This window comes from Gobio gobio, assembly GCF_949357685.1.
Source record: "Gobio gobio genome assembly, chromosome: 8".
Taxonomy (NCBI): Eukaryota; Metazoa; Chordata; class Actinopteri; order Cypriniformes; family Gobionidae; genus Gobio; species Gobio gobio.
In genome coordinates, this window is record NC_137114.1 from 39,611,235 (window position 1) to 39,632,442 (window position 21,208).

The following is a 21,208-nucleotide window of genomic DNA, read 5'->3' on the forward strand; positions in this document are numbered from 1 at the left end:
AATATTGGTAATATTTAAGTATGTTATTGTTTCACTACCACAAAATACACCACTTTCAACATCATTAATCTGAAGTCATTTCACCAATATTAGCACTTGTGTTTTTGCCATTAGCATTGTTAAAATACAAGAATTACAGGCCAACATTTACAGCGCTGTTCTTGAATTGAACTATACAATGGTTATAATTATTGTTGTTGACTGCATTGTTAACTCAGCCCCTCCTTAGAATGCTAATAAGCATTTCTCTCTCTCTCTCTCTCTCTCTCTCTCTCTCTCTCTCTGCTCCTCTGCTCTTTTCAGGGCAGTGCAGTAAAAGAGAGCAGCAGTAAGATCTTTAGTGGCTCCCTGGGAGCAAAATCAAAGGCCTCATTGATAACCAAACAGGGCAACATCATTGGGTTACAAGTGTATACCCAGCAGGACGCTCTCTTTCATAACTATTCAGCTGGGGGGGAAAAAACAGAACAAAGTTTTAAAGACAATAATTGTAATGTCAGCAAGCTAAGAGAATAACTCAAAATATGCTTTTTAGGTGTGTGATCAAGCAATTTTTATGTGCTATTGGTTGATTCTTATTACAACTAACAGACTCAATCTTTAATTTGTTTTAGGTTTCCTTAATTCAGTATTAATAATACATGTTTCTTGAGCAGAACATTAGTATATAACAGTTTTTCTCAGTTGCTTTGGTACATTTCTCAGATCAGAATTGAAATTCTCAAAACTACCTGTTCAATTCTCACATCATTGTGTCACTTGTGCACATCAAAAAAGCAGTTTCTCATTTCTTTGAACAAGTTGCAAATGCTTGTGTACATCCATGCAAATGATTATGTACAATTTTCTGCTGTTTCCTACATTATCAGTTGCTTATGTCATGTTAATCAAAATGTATTATAATGGGTCTCTGTTGAATAGTCTCACCCCCCACAACATTTAGGCATTAGTTCATAGCATAAGTCTTTACAGGCAAAATGGTTGAACAAGTTGTCATAATATGTCAAGCATATTTCTATACATTTCCGTTAGACGTTCATATTTCTACTTTTGTTTTTCAGTTTTTTTTCCTTTGTGCTATGCAGTGCTGTCTTTTTCTCTCTGTATCGCAATGACATGGTCTGTCAACAAATTACAGTACAAACAGTAAAAGCGTAAATGTGAATCTTGTCCAGTCTCTTACAATCAAACTCACACATACACTAAGGTGTAACCTACAATTTACAATAGTCATCAAAACTTTAGCCATAGTTTACATCAGAACATCCCTCCAGAGTACACTGTTATATTGACTACATGACTAAGAATTTGACTGTCTTATCCGTGCACAATGACACAAGGACTTGTCATTCTGATGGCACTGACATGTTCATTGACACAGATATTTACTTTTGAGAGATGAACTAAGGATTTTGAGCAAGAGACTGGCTTTTGCCGGTAATCCATAGTGTTTTGCTATTTGTACGAATTGTTTTGAGAAATGCGCTTATAGTTTTGCAAATGTCGAGGATGATTTGAGAAATGTACCAAAGCGACTGAGAAAAACCTGTAAAGTGATTTCTGAAGGATCATGTGACACTAAAGACTGGTGTAATTCAGAAAATTCAGCTTTTCATCACAGGAATAATTTGTATTTTAAAATATATTACTATAAAAATCAGTTATATTCAATTTTAATAAAATTTCAAAATATTACTGATTTTACTGTATTTTTGATCACAAAAATGCAGTCTTAGAATGACTTCTTTCAAAGACAATAACACATTTTTGAGGAAGTGTATATGCATAGATTTAATCAAAAATGTATCAAAAAGTGACCATTTTTAAACCTCTGATTATGAAAACAAGAGTGAATTAAACAGAAACCATTTTAATATGTATTGTATTAATTTCAAAACATTTTGCCCCAAATAAAGTTTTTTCAAAAGTTAGTATACTTTGTTACCAAGGAGATAACTATAAATACTATAATACTATAACTATAAATATCACTTATGTACAGAATATTTTTATTGGTCATCATTTCCAATCAAACTATAGTCATTCAAAAGTGTGAAAATGTAATTCTATGTATTTAGGAAACATAAAATGCTGACTATGAAATTAGGTTTAACAGGACAAAAGAATTGGGCATTTTCAAATTATTGGTCATATTCCAAAAATGTTTGAAACATCACATTTTTTACACCAAAGGTTAAAACAAATGTAGTTTGTAAGTTAACAAAAAACATGGTTTAGAACAAACTATATGGTCAGAGGTCACAAAGAAGACCTGCCTGAAATGTAAATAATATTCCCATAAACACCATACATTTGTCATACATTTGCAGCCAAACTCTATTCTGGAATTGTGTCACAACAGTAAATAAATCTACTTACACAGACAAAATGTATCTGAGATTGTGAACAAGTTAATTCATTAAATAAAATAAAAAATGTTGTGTGATTTTGAACAGGATGAAGTAGGCCTATCTAAAGTCCACCTAATTACAGCAGCCCAGCATATGTTGTCTTCAAAGGGCCATGTTTTCCCAGCATAATCTTCCTCCCTACAGCAACAACATGGTCACTCTCACTGTGTGGCATTGTGGAAGTTTCATTCCCATCAACAATGTGTGGCTCATCCTCCAAGTTCAGTAATAGCCATGTGGGGAATTTTTAAAAATGTTGTTTCAGACCTGTAGGAGGAAAACAAAATATAACAGGGAGGTTTTCTTCCAAACACGCACCCCATCCTCTCGGACGCTGCTGAAAAACATACAACACAAAATATTTGACATTAATGAAAAGCTGGCCTGGACTTCAATCGTCAAAATATTGTGCAAACTATAAAGATTTACGTAAAATCACCACAGAAATCATTTTTTATTTTTTTTTATGCATTTGGCAGACGCTTTTATCCAAAGCGACTTACATTGCATTCAAGGTACACATTTTACATTTTGTCAATTCTTGCTTTCCCTGGGAATCGAACCCATGATCTTGGCGTTGCTAGCGCCACGCTCTACTGTTTGAGCTATAGGAAATCATGTGTCCTATAGGCATAGTTTCACAGACCGGGCTTAGATTAAGCCAGGATTAGGCCTTAGTTCAATTAGGACATCTAAATAACATTTAAAAACATGCCTTTGAAAAAAAAAAAAATACTGGTGTGCATCTTGAGACAAAACAATGGTACTGACTTAATTTAAGATATGCAAGTTCAGTGAAAACAGCTCAAACATGCATTTTAGTCTGAATTAGACTTAAGGATTGTTTAAAACCGGGGGTAAGGTTTACAGGATTTAACAAAACAGATAGTGCTTGTCGCAGGAAGGAGGGGTTGGTTGGTAATGGGCCCTTGCTGAACGGAAACACATTCCTAACACCCATGTCATAAAAACGATTGTGTTGAAAAGAAAAACTATGCAAGGAACAGTAAAATTCAAAATACTGTAGATTGGCAAATACTACACTATAATACACTATGTTGCCAAAAGTATTGGGACACCCCTTCAAATCATTGAATTCAGATGTTCCAATCACATCCATGGCCACAGGTGTCTAAAATCAAGCACCTAGGCATGCAGACGCTTCTACAAACATTTGTGAAAGAATGGGTCGCTCTCAGGAGCTCAGTGAATTCAAGCGTGGTACCGTGATAGGTTGCCACCTGTGCAATAAGTTCTGAAATTTCCTCACTACTAAATATTCCACAGGCAACGGTTAGTGGTATTATAAAAAAGTGAAAGCAATTGAGAACCACAGCAACTCAGCCACGAAGTGGTAGGCCACGTAAAATCACAGAGCGGGGTCAGCGCATGCTGAGGGGCACAGTGCACAAAAGTCGCCAACTTTCTGCAGAGTCAATAGCTACAGACCTCCAAACTTCGTGTGGCCTTCAGATTAGCTCAAGAGCAGTGCGTAGATAGCTTCATGGAATGGGTTTCTATGGCCGAGCAGCTGCATCCAAGCCTTACATCACCAAGTGCAATGCAAAGTGTCAGATGCAGTGGTGTAAAGCACGCCGCCACTGGACTCTAGAGCAACGGAGACGCATTCTGTGGAGTAACGAATCACGCTTCTCTGTCTGGCAATCCGATGGACGAGTCTGGGTTTGGCAGTTGCCAGGAGAACGGTACTTGCCTGACTGCAATGTGCCAAGTGTAAAGTTTGGTGGAGGGGGGGTTATGGTGTGGGGTTGTTTTTCAGGGGTTGGGCTTAGCCCCTTAGTTCCAATGAAAGTAACTCTTAATGCTTCAGCATACCAAGACATTTTGGACATTTTCATGCTCCCAACTTTGTGGGAACAGTTTAGCCATGGCCCCTTCCTGTTCCAACATGACTGCACACCAGTGCACAAAGCAAGGTCCATAAAGACATGGATGAGCGAGTTTGGTGTGGAGGAACTTGACTGGACTGCACAGAGTCCTGACCTCAACCTGATAGAACACCTTCGGGATGAATCAGAGCGGAGACTGCGAGCCAGGCCTTCTCGTCCAACATCAGTGCCTGACCTCACAAATGCGCTTCTAGAAGAATGGTCAAACATTCCCATAAACACACTCCTAAACCTTGTGGAAAGCCTTCCCAGAAGAGTTGAAGCTGTTATAGCAGCAAAGGCTGGGCCAACTCCATATTAAACCCTACGGATTAAGAATGGGACGTCATTAAAGTTCATGTGCATGTAAAGGCAGGCGTCCCAAAACTTTTGTCAATTGAGTGTATTTAATATGAGGAAATGTATAGGAAATACAGAATATGATCTAATTTCACATTTCAAATCAGAGACAGACCACTGTTATCAATCTTGAGCAAAAAAACTTTACTTGAAACTTTTTTTGTAAAGCATAAATAGTGATTTTAAAAGATTGATTTCATTTTATACAAAAATAATACAATGTGGAAAGAATCACATTTTGTATAAATCCAGCATAAAACAGGAGAATAAACCAGCACTGTAACCTCAGGTCAACTGGCAGTGGGAACATAGTCAACAACATTTTAAAAAAAGCATTGAAGTGACCTTTTGACAAGTATTTCAACTCTCAGATTGGACTAAAAAGGGACATGTGTACTAATTTCTTCGGTATACCACAATGACGAAGTCAGTTTTCAATTCATGGACGTATTTGCCAGTAAAAAAACAAGGTAAAGAGCCACAATAAAAACTATTTCACAATGCTTCCTGGTACTTCAGAGTTGTGTGTGAGCAAATAATACTGTTTGAAATGGCGAGCGGGCTCAATTTCCCAACTTTTATGAAATTCCTACTGATAACAATTACTGAGACCAATTCAACAGGACGCTCTTTTTCACATATCTCTCCACCATGACAATGACAGTTTGATTGTAGGTCAATATTGAGATTAGAAAGGCATGTCATGATTCATGGCCGCTCCCTTCGGTATCACAAAGATGGTGAACGGCTATGCGGATAGAGTTATCGGTCTCTCTGATCGACCGTAAAATTAATCCAGTATTCCTTGGATGGTAGTCTGTTATACCGAGTTCCACCATCTGAACGCTGGCACAGAAAGACGGGTCTTATCTATCTGACGACACTAATGCAAATAGTCAACATTGACAGTTGTGTCTATTTTAAAACCAGGCTTACAGGTAGATCGATAGGTTCAGGTTTTGTTGGATGTGTTTAAACATTTATCTCAAAAAAGACTGCGCACTCCGTCGCATTGCATATTCCAATACGTCATACCTGTTCCTTAGATTGTCACATCCTGAATCACAGTTTACACGTTTAGACAGATAAAACAGCACACCACATGGACTATCACATATTTACATCCTTCATAATTATGAAATAATAGTGATATAATAATTGCTTGTATTTACATCCAACTGTACAGAACATTGTCTAAGCATTCAGATCTCATGGAAGACGTCTTTGCATCACAGTTATACGTTGCATAAACCCTAACAGATGCTTCTAACATTGGCTGATTGTCATTGTATCCACACAGTTCAATTATAATGTCTTCACGGAGCACATCTAGAAACATTTTGTGCTCTTATTCCAGAAAATGGCTGGTGTCTCTTTCCTTTCTGGTGCATCTTTGTATCTGTAGACCATGTTTTTCCTATTTGTTTGTTCTTCAGGATCACCCATGTTCATCACTGAGAAGGAAAATACTGTCTAAAGTGTGTACCCTTGTTGATCGTCCAAGCCAGACTTCTTGTCTCCCTAAGATGAAGCAAAACAACCCGACAGTGTTCGTTCTTGTGGGTCTCGCCCTCCACTCCAGCCCCTGGTTTATCGACAAACTCATCATCCAATGTGCCACGAGCACTTATTATGGGTTGCCACAGATACGGGCACGATGAGAGGGAATGGAGGCAAGGACGATGTGCTCCTGTTGCTAGGCATCGAGGATCGTGCATGCTCACCAGGCCTGCAGCGGACACTGCAAAATAAAGAGAGAAAGAGGAAATGGTCACATAAGCATTCTGTATGAAATGGGAACAAATCCTGCGAGAGTGGAATTTCCTTATCAGCCACACCTGACCAAATATATACCTCATCCCTGTGCGCTCTTTCCCATTGTAACTGACATTTTCGTATTGTTTGGGTGTTTTTACTCTTTCTTTGGGGAGGGAGAGGCAGGTGACCCTGTCGTGACCCGCTGGCCGACAAACAGACGCACCTGATAAAGGTGCCGGCCAGCTGCTCAGACTACACACATTAGATGCCGGTCTCCAAATGGAGGTGAGGTTTTGTTGTCGGGCTGAGTGGGATAACTCGGCAAACAGGAGGGTTATAAAGACCGAGCGTGGTTTGTAATGTCCCCCAGAGTGCCCACTGCACCGCCCAGTCCAAATACAGCAGGCTGATAAGAGCTTGAAATTGCTCTCTCAGTACTGGGGGGTTGAGGAACCACATACCTGGGATATCTAAATGCTTTCAACCGAAGTTTGCAGTAATCTCACACAAGAGAAATATTGAGGATATTTGCAAATTATGCAGAGTAGCACATGCACACTCTTATCAGAGTAGCACATGCTGGTAGGAAGTGCAAGCCATCAGGGTCTGTGTTGCCAGTGATGTGGCAGCGTGGGAAATTAGGCATGTAAGAGCGGAGACTGCAGACCGCATTTCAGGCTAGAGCGGTCACAGAGCGCAGGGGAAAAGCCGTAATTACTGCATACACTCCCATTCACGGCAGGGGAGCCGAAGGAGCACGAGGGCTTTGATTAGCACTGAGGATCATTTCCTCAGGAATGACTGCATTGAGAGTGAGAAAAGAAAGGTAGAAAAAAAAATGCATGTTGTTTTTTGAATCACCTGGGGGGTGAAAACTTTGAAGATCGAGGTAAATTTACCTAATTTGTCTTCCGAGAAACATTTAAGTATCTTCTGTTGCTTCCGAAGGGCGGAACTGAATGAAAAAAATTGATATTTAAACGGATATCTTCATCCTGTTCAAAAGTTTTCACCCCCGGTGTCTTAATGCATCGCATCCGTTTAAACCTTTTTTTTTTTTTTTTTTTTTATAGTTGTGTTTGAGTCCCTTAATTGTCCTCAGTGTGAAAAGATGGATCTCAAAATCTCAGCCACGAAGTGGTAGGCCACGTAAAATCACAGAGCGGGGTCAGCGCATGCTGAGGGGCACAGTGAACAAAAGTCGGCAACTTTCTGCAGAGTCAATAGCTACACAGTCCCTCCAGAAAAACGCGATTATGCGATCGCGTGATTTAACGCATAATCAGCCAAAGTCCGCATATTCATGCGGGGGCCGCATTTTTTCAAATACGCCGCACTTTCGCCGCATAAATTGCCTATTTCCGCGTGCAAAATATGCGGGGCTATCATGATTTCATAATCCCCGCATTTTCGTTGCAAAAAAAGTCATATATATTAGCAGAAAGTTGAAAAATTTTCGTTTACTTCACACAAGAGCCGCCATTTCCGCCTATTGCCATGGGAACGTTTTGAAGTGACGTGATTACCCGACACGAACGTCATCGAAAAGCTTCAAACCCCGTGGAGAAACCATAGATACTGGTGAAACCATGATGAAGCGCAAACTCCCATTGGCCAACAAAAATAACAGCAAAAGAGCAAAGCAGTTTCCCTGTGTGCTGACTGATTTCAAAACACAGCTTTGAAGCGTTATGAATCAATGAGTCGATTCAGCGGTTTGAAGCGTTATGAATCAATGAGTTGATTCAGCGGTTTGAAGCGTTATGAATCAATGAGTCGATTCAGCGGGTTGGATCGCCAAAGTCACGTATTTCAGCAGTTTGACACGCGATCCGAATCATGAATCGACTCGATGATTCATAGCATCATGATGCTGTGTTTTGAAATAAGTCATCACTATATAAGTCGTTATTTAGTTTTTTTTGCACACAATAACTATTATCGTCGCTTCATAAAGTTATTGTAGAACCACTGTAGTGAGATGGACTTTGTAACGACGTCTTTAGTAGGCTACCTTTTATGGGTCTTGAGAGTGTACATTGTGCCAATGGAGGCCTTTCTGAGCCATCGGAATTCAACTAAAATATCTTAATTTGTGTCCAACAACATAAAGGGAAGTCATTAATGACAGAATTTTCATTTTTAGGTGAACTAACCCTTTAAAGGTCCCATTCCGCATGATCCCATTGTTCAAACTTTAGTTAGTGTGTAATGTTGCTGTTAGAGCATAAATAATACCTGTAAAATTATAAAGCTCAAAGTTCAATGCCAAGCGAGATATTTTATTTAACAGAAGTTCCCTTTCAAAGCCTACAGTGAACGGCTGGCTTGGACTACATCCTGGTACTTCCTTCTTTAATTACGTCAGTAGAGCAGTAGAACAGACTAACCTCCGCCCACAAAGAAACGCGAAAAAGGGGGCGCGGTCTTGTTGCTGTCCCACGTGGAGAAGCGGACGTGTCGCGTGGAGAAAAGGAACTGTTGCGTTGAGTGTGTTTATCGCCATGTCGTCGAGACGCTGTTATTTTCATCCAGGAGTCAAATCACCTTTGTTTGGCTTTCCCAGGGACGCTGTAGAGATTATTGAACGCATACATCTCTCCGTTAAGAGGCGTGACCTTTCCAACATGCGCTAAGCTGCTGTCGAATCACAACACAGGAACTGCTGGCACGTGCGCTAAGCTGCGGTCGAATTACAACACGGTAAGCGCTTGCACAATCAGAACTCGTTACGTATTTCTGAAGGAGGGACTTCATAGAAAGAGGAAATCACCAGCCGTTTTTAGGACAGTGAAAACAGCGGTACACAGATAAGTACATTGTGTGAAAAATACTGTGTTTTTTTACACGCGAAACATGAACACATGTTATATTGCACACTGTAAACACAATCAAAGCTTCAAAAAAACACGAAGAACGGGACCTTTAAGAGATTGCACTTTGTGCATTGGAAGCACTCAAATGTCTGTTTTGTATAGCGACATCTGTAAAACAGGAAGTTATTTATTAATTTTTTCAGAAGTTGTAGCATATTCCTTTTGTAAAGCTACAGAACTTGATTGACTAAATGTTTTGTAAATTTGAGCCATTATTAAGGTCTTCAATAAAACAAGATGAGAACTTAAATATTCCAGCACTTTCTGTGATGTAGTGCTTTTTTTCTCTTTCTCATCAAACCGCAGTTTTTGCAAGTTCCCGCAATTTTATCGCATAAAATTGCATAAATATCCCGCATTTTTCATCGCATTTTTTAAGAAAACGTGCCGCATAATCAAGGATTTTTGCCCGCAACAATCACAAAAAAAAGCCGCATTTTTCTGGAAGGACTGGCTACAGACCTCCAAACTTCGTGTGGCCTTCAGATTAGCTCAAGAACAGTGTGTAGAGAGCTTCATGGAATGGGTTTCTATGGCCTAGCAGCTGCATCCAAGCCTTACATCACCAAGTGCAATGCAAAGCGTCAGATGCAGTGGTGTAAAGCACGCCGCCACTGGACTCTAGAGCAACGGAGACGCATTCTGTGGAGTAACGAATCATGCTTCTCTGTCTGGCAATCCGATGGACGAGTCTGGGTTTTGGCGGTTGCCAGGAGAATGGTACTTGCCTGACTGCAATGTAACAAGTGTAAAGTTTGGTGGAGGGGGGATTATGGTGTGGGTTGTTTTTTTTCAGGAGTTGGGCTTGAAATCATACAGTCACTGCTGGAAAGGGTTAAAATATGCAAAAGATGCTGGAAACTAAAGAATTTGCAGGACCTGATGGATTTTTCTGAAGAACATTGGGCAGGACAAACAAGGGACTCAAGAACAACCATCACAAAACAAAACAAAACAGTTGTGGATCATCCAGGGAACGACACACAGTATTAAGAATCAAGGGTATATACACTTTTAAACACCATCATTCCTATAAATCAGCTTTTTTTTTGTCTTGTGGACTATATGTAAACATATACTGTATAATATTATATATATATATATATATATATATATATATATATATAGTATTTTTTTATATAGTATTTTTAATATATATATATATATATATATATATATATATATATATATATATATATATATATATATATATATATATATATATATATATATATATATATATATATATATATATATATTAAAAATACTAATTCAACTAACTTCACAGAAAGAAAGAAAGAAAGAAAGAAAGAAAGAAAGAAAGAAAGAAAGAAAGAAAGAAAGAAAGAAAGAAAGAAAGAAAGAAAGAAAGAAAGAAAGAAAGAAAGAAAGAAAGAAAGAAAGAAAGAAAGAAAGAAAGAAAGAAAGAAAGAAAGAAAGAAAGAAAGAAAGAAAGAAAGAAAGAAAGAAAGAAAGAAAGAAAGAAAGAAAGAAAGAAAGAAAGAAAGAAAGAAAGAAAGAAAGAAAGAAAGAAAGAAAGAAAGAAAGAAAGAAAAGCGAAAGGCGGTTTCATCAATCAAGTCGTGCTCAGGCTGGGATCACGGGTGACTGATTGGTCAAGCTGTTCAAAAGGAAATAGGAATTCTGAGGAGTATCCACGTTGGCTCGCTTCACTGATTGAGATGTGCAACAAACCCAGCTAAACAAAGACACTGAAGGAGGTTGGGTTTGTGCGCAGATTCTCTACCTGATTGCTACCCTGTTGGCCTTTATCTAACTAAAAAAACTCAACATCAGTCCTATCCAGAAATCTTATGCTGATCCCTTTGAGAAATGTTAGTGATTAAATGTTGTTTTTTAGTCCGGTGTCCTTTGCTTAAAAGCAATATCCTGAGTTGCATCGAACATGCATGAAACTTTACTGTACAATCAATATACTCTTGCCAGTACATTGAGACGAATTGTGGATTAAATATATAAAAAATGTCTGTGAATGTTGGTAGGGTCTGTGCTAATTTGAGATATGTAAAAATGTTTGGTATGAAACAAATCCAATGATAACTTTTTTTTTTGTGTCTCTGCCCAGCAAGCAATTTTGAGTTTAAAAAAAACGTATAATAACCATCCAAACACAGCCCTGACATCTAGGCTAAAACAAGGCAAAATGTAATAGTGAAAATGTAATAGATATCTAACCACAGGCCAAGAATAGAAATGAAACCAAACCCCTTGTAATCACTGTTGACTTTGCTTACATGATGGAATATTATTTATATTAGTTATTATATTACAAGTTATTTTGGCAAAAACGACATGTAACCAAATTCAAGGTTATTTTGCATGTTACTCATAGCCGGACTATATCGGGTCTAGACGGTGAATTGACAGGTATTGCTTGCCGAGTGTTCATGAGTTTGTGGATAATGTCATAAGCATCTTTGCAGTTTTTATGAAGCTAAAGCGTTTACAAGTAACAATTCCATCCCACATGGCTTTACCCATAAGAAGCTAGCAGAAGTATGTAGGACATGCTGATAGACTTAGGCACCCATTAAAGAAACCAATCAGCTCTGTTAGATCAGTTCTAAAAGACTTAAAACTGTGTTGGTAAATGTTGTGGATGACTGACCTGTTTGCTGGAGGACATTGAACTCAGTGTACTGAGGCTGTTGGCGTCTGTCACCAGCATGGTGGGGGGAAACCGAGACGAGTGAGAATACTGGGGTGGCTCCTGCTTGTGTGAGTACACTGTAAAGATAACACACACAGAATGTCACATCAACAGGTATTTAAAAGAACTTGACTAGATCAGCAGATACTGGACAGTGGATGTGGACTCACTGTGTGAGTGTGAGACGGATGCCATGAAGGGCTGTTGGCTCATGTGGCCAGACGAGTGTTGCATGAGCTGGTGGTGTTGGCTGTTTAGCTGCTGCGAGAACTGCACCGGCTGCAGCGCTGCCAGACTGCCTGCGACGCTATTGATGACGGGTACCGTCTGTGCCTGCGATGTATTCAAACCTGGATGCGAGAACAATGGGGCGTCAAGTGGAGAACGTATGAAGTATCTGAAAAGGAAAGCAAGGTGGTTGGACACTCACTTTGTGCGATGGCCATGACTCCAGAGAGGGGCATTATGAGGTTGGGGGTCTGTTGGTGCACATGGTGAGATGCATGGATGTTGGTCAGGGTGCTGACTGGAGGAAGACCTCCGCCTGATACAGAGATCTGTGAAGAAATTGCACCAATAGTTTAACAGAACGACTAGAATGAATGCTTCCGCCAGAACGGTTTCAACTGTACTCTTATCTTAAGAAGGTGTCGGATCCCTGACAGACACACAGAGGTATATTTGAATAAGCCGAGCTGAGAGGTGGCCATGCTCAGACAACCGTCTGACTGTTCAGATAAGCTGCTGTCATACTCCCTTCCTCCTACTCTGCCGTTGACAGAAACCCACCCTAAACCATGATGAATTTGACCTATAACGTAACACTGTAGCCTTGCTGGAAAAATTAATGCATGGAAAATCGTCCTGAAACAAAAAGCTACATGAACATCTCGCCCAACTCAAACATTAGTATTCAGATAAGCAACTCCATTGAGCGCCGGTGGTCACTCAACTGACAGAGAACAAGCACACCTCCACCCTTCTCCTCCTCTGCAGGGCATTTAATCAATACAAACAGAATGTTTCTTTGTCAGGTTTGTTGGCACAGCCACGGCCGTGCCCCTTTCTCACTACCACTGGCTAACATTTGCTAAGATCGGCCCAGCAGTGCACTATAAGCCAAGGCCTGCCGTCTGTCTCTAGGTTTAGTACAATGCAGCACTTGTAATCCAACTTACTGGGTGAAGGTAGTATCTATCAGCCCCTACTTTGTGTTTCTGTGTCAAGAGCAGACATGGCGTTATCTTATCTAGAAGCACTCACCATTTTGACGTCAGGTGACAGGAGACTGTGGCTGGGGTCCAGTGCCCCCGGAGAGACCTGCTGTAATACTGACTGGCTGGTTACCATGGCATTACTGCTATGGTGATTGATCGTCGAGGAGGAACTGACTTCACCAGGACCTTGTTGGCTGTACCGGACACCTATTGGGGAAGAACGCAAGAGAGAAAATAATCAGATTTAGTCTCCTAACTGCTTTACAATTTTGTAAAGTCTGTATCTATTGGTCGCTGACAAGTTAGGGAGAGCAAACAAACAGGGCCCTCTGCACCTGGTCCCTGAACAGTCAAGGTCATCTGAATGTGTACATGTGGGTTGTCTGCAACTCTAAAAACTATGCTCCGCTGACCTTCAGAACTTTGTTTGAATAACCTACGTCAGGAGTGTTCAATCTGTCTCCCGGAGGGTCACCTTCTAGCAGAGTTTGGCTCGAATTAAACACCCGAAACCAGCTATTCAAGGTCTTTAGGATTGCTAGATACATCCAGGCAGGTGTGTTGGGAGCTAAACTCTGTTGGACACCCCTGATCTACGTGAAATAAAGCTTTATGAGATAATAATGCTCTGTTTATCTTTTGTGGCTACTCTTGAACATTCAGGACAACAGGAATCCAGCCTGTCTCCTATCGAATGGATGTTTGCCAACCTCCACAGATATGAACCCGGTAAACATTACTCAATTAATGCTAATGTCATACGCATTTTTCAGTCCAAAAGTCTTCACTCCTACATTGAAATACCAGGTTTGGCCAGCCAAGCAAGATGACGACACAGCCGAACGAAATGCGCCTTATTTGTGATGGCCTCTTCCCTGAGTGCTCCCAGAGCTAACTAGCAGAACAGCAAAAATATGACAGAAAGATCCCTTTTTTGTGTTTCATTGTGCAGGGGAACTCTGCAGACACAACTTTGCCCCCCTCTGCACACTTACAGCATTGCCAGCTCTCTGCAGTGTCTTGTAAACACCAGCGCAGGACAATAAAGCACTCCATTGGGCCTACAACCTGCTCAGCACACAATGGGCAAGCAACCATAAACAGTCTTTACTTTACTACCGCGCACCCACTAAAAGTGTCAGAGAGAGAACAGGCTATTGTCTGACTCCGTCAGGCATTCACTCGGACTGCAGGGATCTCCTCTCACGCTCAATCATTCAGGTCTGCGCTGTCTGGGCCATGCTGACCAGCAGGAGGGCTCGGTTTCTGAGGGAACCAGGAACCGAAATACAACCTCTGAGACCACAACATAAAAGTTACATGGAATGGTATCATAAACCAAGTCTTAATTACGCTATTCAGAAAAGCAACGAACACTTTCAGCAACCATTGTTAGCTATATCTAGACAGTGTATAAGGTTATTGGCTGGTACAATATTCTCAAAACAGCTAAATGTTGGCTTATCGATCTCCCTGGAAAACATTTTGTTCGGTCACTCCTTCTGTTTTCAATTCACTTTGTAGACGCCTTTTAGTATCGCTTGACCAATACAAAAACTGCTACCGCAAAATTTGGTTAAAAAGGCAGAGGGTGTTGGGAAATCCTAAAGGGGAGTGGACTTCAGCAGATTTTAAAGGGTTCAGCTCTCCCTGGGACGCATGTAATATCAAAGCCTTGCTCTTCATCCCCAGGCAGTGCTCTTTATAGCATTGCCGCATATGAGAGGCCTCCTGGGTCTTAGCAGGACGTACACGGCCTTTCAGCCTTTCAGTGGCCCCCAATAGACTGACCAAGGACAGTTGAACTCTCCTGTCCTCTGCTTCTCCTTTGCTATTATACATATCGGGGGTAAATAAAAAAAAATATTACTAAAGGGTATATTTTCTGGTTTTCTAGGTCATGAGGTGACTGTCTCAAATGCAAGTTTTGTAACTAATATATTTATAGATGAATAGGTATTGTTTTAGTGCTTTAGGCAACCACTCCAACATATTCTACCTAAATAGGATCAAAGAGCATTCTGGAAGCGGGTTCCTTTCCCAACGGCACCACAACACAAATATAGGGAAGATCACATCAGCCCCCAAAACACATATCGGTTGACCTTCCAGCAGCGGCAAAATGGCCTGTCTGTTATCAACAGGCCAAACCTGAATCAATAAAAAAAAGTGGAGCCTCTCTCCGATCTGACCTGGTAACGACCTCTTAACAAAACCTGGGTTTGCGTGGTTTCCGAGAGGGGGGCTGAGACCGGGAATCACCCAGTACCCTCCATACCTCGAGCAGAAGGGGCTCATCAGTCCTGTCTGGCCCGAAAAGAGCCAATAGCCCAGCGGACAGCTCCTGCTGTTCTGCTCAGAGCCCAGCTACTGCTTCTATACCCCAGCCCATAAAGGTGAGAGGGGATCTGAGGTGTCCCTCCCCCTGGCCCAGCAGAGATAAATGAACCTCGGTTACAGTCACTACAGTCTTCTAATATGCCATAAACAAAAGGGTTCCCTGCTGAGAGAGGGTAAAGAGAGCAGGGAAAAAGGGAGTCCCTTATCAAAGGCCTGGGAGATGTAGTAGCTGAGGATTTTAATTGTCAATTAAGCATGCATAATACAGGCTGTGCCCTGGCAACGTGATGAGGGGTCCTGCTGTGCCATTCTTGTCAGGCCTGCTTCTGACACCAAAAAACAGCTGATTCTGCTGGCAGGGCACTGGCGGGACACCTTGTAAGACCCTCGACTAAAAGCACGGAAGAGAAGACTGACTCCATCCCGTTCCTCCCCCTTCTCATCCAAATTAACACACAACCTGAGGTCACTGACTGGTCAGGTGTGTAGAGGGAAACACCACACGCAAACAGACAAGCCACTCATTGCTGTGCATATGCACAGAAACAAGCAACACACCCACGGCGAAAGCACTCTGGCTCGTTGCCACGGCGAAAGCACTCTGGCTCGTTGGCGCTCAAACATGAAAGCGCAGCAATAGGTAATGTGCTGGTTGAGTCAAAGAGTGTATTGCTTTTACTGGCGAAGTCTTGCCATATCAAACTAAGTCAATAAATCCTTCTGGGAATACAATTCATTAGATAACAGAGGAGTGGGCCTGCAGTAAACCGCAGTGACCCTACAGGTATAACTAGGAGTCGAGAGTGAGTTGAGCCGCATGACCCAGGGTTGACCCTGTGTCCTGTCCAAGGGTGGCTGCTCTTTGTGCCTCACTCTTGCCTGCTGACTTCAGTGGAGCTGAGATTGCAGGTACAATGCAGATTGTTCTTGGTGTGTGTTTCAAAGCTGGGAATAACAATGCCATTTGCTCAGCTCACTCTGTCACTCTCATTGATCACTGCCCGGCTCTCTTTCTCTCCCCCTGATCTCATCAACTACCTCATCTTCAACTTCGTTGCCACACCATACAGCAGAGGATCCAATGGTCAGTGAATGTATTTTCCGACTCTAAACCACATTCCCAGTCTAATTGTAATATCAAATAATAGACATGAGATTACAATGAATCTGCCAGTACCTTGCATCTTGCTGGGTGGGGAGCTGCTGGCTTGTGGGTGATGTGGGGAACTGTGCGTGAGGAGGGAGTTCAGACTGTGCGTTGGCCCACTGTAGGCATCCATAGCCAATTTTTGTCTAAAAGCCTCTTCCTTCCTCCTGTTGGCAAACCAGTTGTAGACTCGCACCTCCGTGACCAGGTTGGAGCCAAGCCCATGAGCTTTGGATGGCGATACTCCTCTCTGGAGGCACTCAGCCCTGAATGTAGTCAAGAGAAACAAATTAGCATAACCGGGATGAAAGTGAGGAAGTAGTTTTGACATTCTTAGCAAGTTCTTCCTTACCGGTTGCACTCCTCTACCAGTGCCTCCCTCTCCTCTTTGCTGGGGTTCTTCTGCCGTTCGTAAGCCTGGTAAAGGATCTGTTGGGATGCAGGCCCCCATTTGAAGCGGTTGCGTCTGAGCTTCTTGCAAGCAGGTTCAACGGTAGCATCCTCCCCTGGCTGCATCATACTCTGCCCAGACTGATTAAAGTCCGAGAAAAAAAGTAGCACCTGATCCTGATTGCCTTTGTCGGACATGTTGCTGCCACAGCCTTGTGAGGCCTGGTTGAATTCTGAAACATAAAAGAGAGGGACATTAACGTCACCTTCAGAATTTCCAAGTGTGAATGAGCACATGTTTTTTTTAATCCTAGTTAAATTAAGTATCATCTTCTGAAAGAAATGGATATTTAACCCTTTGATACAAAGTCATTTGTAAGCATTCGGATTGTGATGATAAACTGCCTTCACGTGCTATCGGAAAATGTACAACTTCCCAATTCTGAAATCTAATTTTGTTCATGTCCTATTTTTTAAACTAGGAAACTAGTATTTACGCTAATTCCGATAGCACAAAGGCAGCATTACACCGAATCGTCATGGTTGATAACCTTTGACCTTTGCATAATTCTACATGACTGTTCTCTTTATATATAACTGCACTTTTAATGACAATATACATTCAAAATGGCTGACAAAAATGATGATGCAATGACTTAATAATACATTAGTAATAATAGGCCTCTCTAAAAATCTCTTACTGCTTGAAAAAATAAGAATGGAAATGATTTTTGTAAAGATACAACATTTAGCTAAATCCTCATAATGCATGCAACAGGTGGAAAATGGCGCTTGATACTAATTAATTTCATGCAGTGCAACAAGACAGTATTATATTGCTAGGACAATATTCTCACTGTAGCTCTGAAAACTGCCACATGCAGCAAGAAATACAAATATTAACTTACGTCGTAAGATCTCCCGCTGTTTCCTGACATACCAGGTGTAGAGCGCCGCGCGTTTCTGCGTTTTCATAGGCGTGCCTTTATTCAGGTGCTGTGACAGGTGCGACTGATTGAGGCCTGTCACGTCCACCACCTCGCGCTGAGGGATATTGTGCTGCTGCATGTATCCTTTGATCATACGGGCCGCGCGCCACGGGTCCTCCCTGAAGACACCGGAAACATAAAACATAACTACAACAAACTCATTTTACATGACGCTATTATTAAGTCACCCTTTATTTGTTGGTTTCGCTTCTTTTATACATTTATGGTAGTGAATTTAATAATCTGTTTAACATGTTATATGTTTTGTAAGCGCGGTCAATTGTTCCCAGCGCTAATAAACAATCGTTAATCAGTGTATTCAATAGGTTGTAAATAATTCCAAAGGTTAAAGACTTCATTGCGTGCGCACAATCCAACTACTGTGATTTAATTACAAAAGGACAAGTTAGAGACAACTGAAGGACTTCACGACAGCTGTATTGTTCACCGAGAACATTGTAAAGCCATTTCGACAATACTTAGAAGGCCCTAAAGTAGGCCTATAATTAAACATGGTTTTAAAATGGCTCTGTATTTTAAGATTACATTTTGCGAGAGACGGAAATTACAAAAGAAAGATGGTTAGGAATAGCCTAGATAAACCAAACGAATTTTTAAAAAAGCATTATGCTTTTATCTAAATGTAATAGAATAAATAAATAGGCCTATCGCATGATGAAATTAGCTTCAAGATAATAACAATATTTTTTATCCATCAACATGTTGGATGCTAATACATCCAAAGAACTTTATTCATTATACTTAAAAAGAAATGCCATCCACAAACAGAAAACATTTACATTTATCTGGTGAATTTGAAGATCTTGTAAACGTGAATTTTGATAGGCTATATAGGCTAATAGACTAAAATCAGAGAAATATTTAGAAAGAAACTAATTTCGAGTCCGTTGGTATGTTTGCTGTTAATGCAACAAAATATTTATATATATTTAAATAGGCTATTCTTTAAAAAAGTACATTTAAAAACGGTGTAATGTTACCAAGTTAAAATAATAAAATAAATTAAAAAAAGAAAAGCAAAAGCAATTAAGCGCAACGCGGTGTCCATGCTTTTAGACGCATTAAAGCGAAGTTCAGTCTTACCATAGTATTTTCGGATTAAACCTTAGCTCTTGAAATCTGTACGGTTTCCAGACGGTTTGGTTTGGAGACTGACAACATATATGTCCGTGCGCGAGCTTGCTTTATAACTTTCGACAATGAATAACTAGATCTCCATTCACGCTAATCATTCGTCACTGTGTGTCTTTCAGTTGATGATTTATAGGATAAAATTAATAACTCAACTCCACGTGCTTTAGTTTTGATTTTCAGCTTTATTTCGTGACGTCGATGTTGATATCGTTTGTTGAATTATAATAATAGGCTAGCCCAGGCTACAAAAACTTTCATTTATGCGTCGTGATTTTTTTGTTTGTTGCTATTGTATTTTTAATTATAAAAATAGCCTAACTATATAGTGACATGTAGGCTATAATAACAATGATAATAACAGCCTAATAATACAGCAATTAGGCTATTATCAATAATTTATTTGCAAGGCCTAAAATAGCTACATTTACGGACCACAGAGATGGAAATCAGACAACAGTGCGCGTGTATTTATTTTCTTTCGAGAGGGCAGAGGTGGTTAATAATAAATAGGATCTTCTTTAGTTGATATATCTCTAAAGAAATAACTCACGTAGATAATTAGTAACCAGAATGTGAAAAGAGGAAACACTGGCGCGTGCTTTTAAATTTGTAAACACCAGTCAGAAGTTTATCTGTTCTGAATTTCGTTTCCATGATTTCAGGCCAATGTTACGCAGTTGAAAAAAAGTTTCATCATTAGCCTATATTATAACCACATTTTTTCCATTGATTTAACCTGTCGCAATAATTTATACTCTATTTGATCAGTTTTCAGAACTTCAATCAGAAATTAAATTAAGTGGTATAAAATGTGTATGATTTGCCACGTGATTTTAGAAGGCAGTAATTAAACTTCTATTTTAGTAAATAATTTGTATCATTATTTTTACAGTAGCTATAGGGTGAATTAGGCTAACCTACTTTTTATATTGGCACGTTTTTAGTAGCCTAAATGTGGACTTTTTCCGTTAAGATGTTTGTAACTGTGTAACGCTTGTCAAACGACAGTTTTTGACAGCAACAGTCGGCCTTAAACTTGCAGTAGCCTACAATGTCAGTTCAGCTGCTCCTTGTCCCCTATCTCTCTGTTTTGTAGCTATATATAAAACAATATATGATTAGAGTAGAGGAATAAACTTACGCCAACATTCGCTCGATTTCTGCCCTCTGCTCCGCCGCCTCCTCTGTGTTTTGAGACTGCAGCTCTTTGAGTATCGGCGGTGTATCGTAATCATCCCCGTCCTCCGAGCCCTCATCCCCAGATAACTTCCCTTTACTGTGTCCATTGGTCAGCGTGTGAAACACCGGCTTTGAATCCGTATCACTGAGTTTGGAACCGCAGGGCGACATCTGAAGACTGTCCAGTTTAACTCCAAAAGCGCTCGGGCTTGGGTCCAGGTCTTCCAAAGCTTGCAGAAGCACATCTTTGGTAACTCCAGAGTCCAGCAAGGCGCTCAAAAGCTCCTGTTGCAAAGACGTCAACTTGGAGACCATTTTTGCAAACATCTAAATGTTTAGTTGCCTACGCAAGGAGGTATACAGAGGGAAATGCAGAATGTGAAATTTTCCCTCCTCACGCCTCCAATGAGCTCCTCCGAAGACACCTGCTCCGAGAAGTTAGGCCACTTCCCTGTCGGACTGAATGATATAACTTGCCATGATGCTTCCAGAGGGCAGGCGATATCAAATATGGTAATGAGAGGGCGGCTGCTGAGGGCCTTTATGCAAATGAGCTGTCCTGGGCCATAGTGGCTCACGCGCAGGTACAGCGTGTTTACACACCGACTGGCCTGTTATCAGCAACTCTAAAGAACTTTGGCGACTTTGGTTAAAGCGCGTAATAATAATAACAACAATAATAGGCTAATAATAACAAAAATAATAAATGCCGCTAAATGGATACAACTGACCTCACATGACAAAACAAACACCAAGTGATGTTTCGGAATAGACTAAAGATGTTTTAGTATAATATAATAGCCTATGTATTGTAACTTTATAGTAA

At 40.6% G+C, this 21,208-nt stretch overlaps 1 protein-coding gene across 1 annotated transcript; it reads right to left on the bottom strand.

Annotated features, from left to right (window-relative positions):
* Positions 1–4,692: 4,692 nt before the first annotated feature.
* Positions 4,693–20,945, bottom strand: hnf1ba (HNF1 homeobox Ba). The gene is made up of 9 exons (XM_079823209.1): positions 20,345–20,945; positions 17,968–18,167; positions 17,022–17,292; positions 16,700–16,935; positions 13,229–13,389; positions 12,396–12,522; positions 12,136–12,315; positions 11,924–12,042; positions 4,693–6,401 (listed from the first exon to the last, which is right to left on the bottom strand). Exons 1-9 carry the CDS (start codon positions 20,707–20,709, stop codon positions 6,381–6,383), a joined length of 1,680 nt encoding a protein of 559 aa, XP_079679335.1. The 5' UTR covers positions 20,710–20,945; the 3' UTR covers positions 4,693–6,380.
* Between the last annotated feature and the right edge of the window lie 263 nt (positions 20,946–21,208).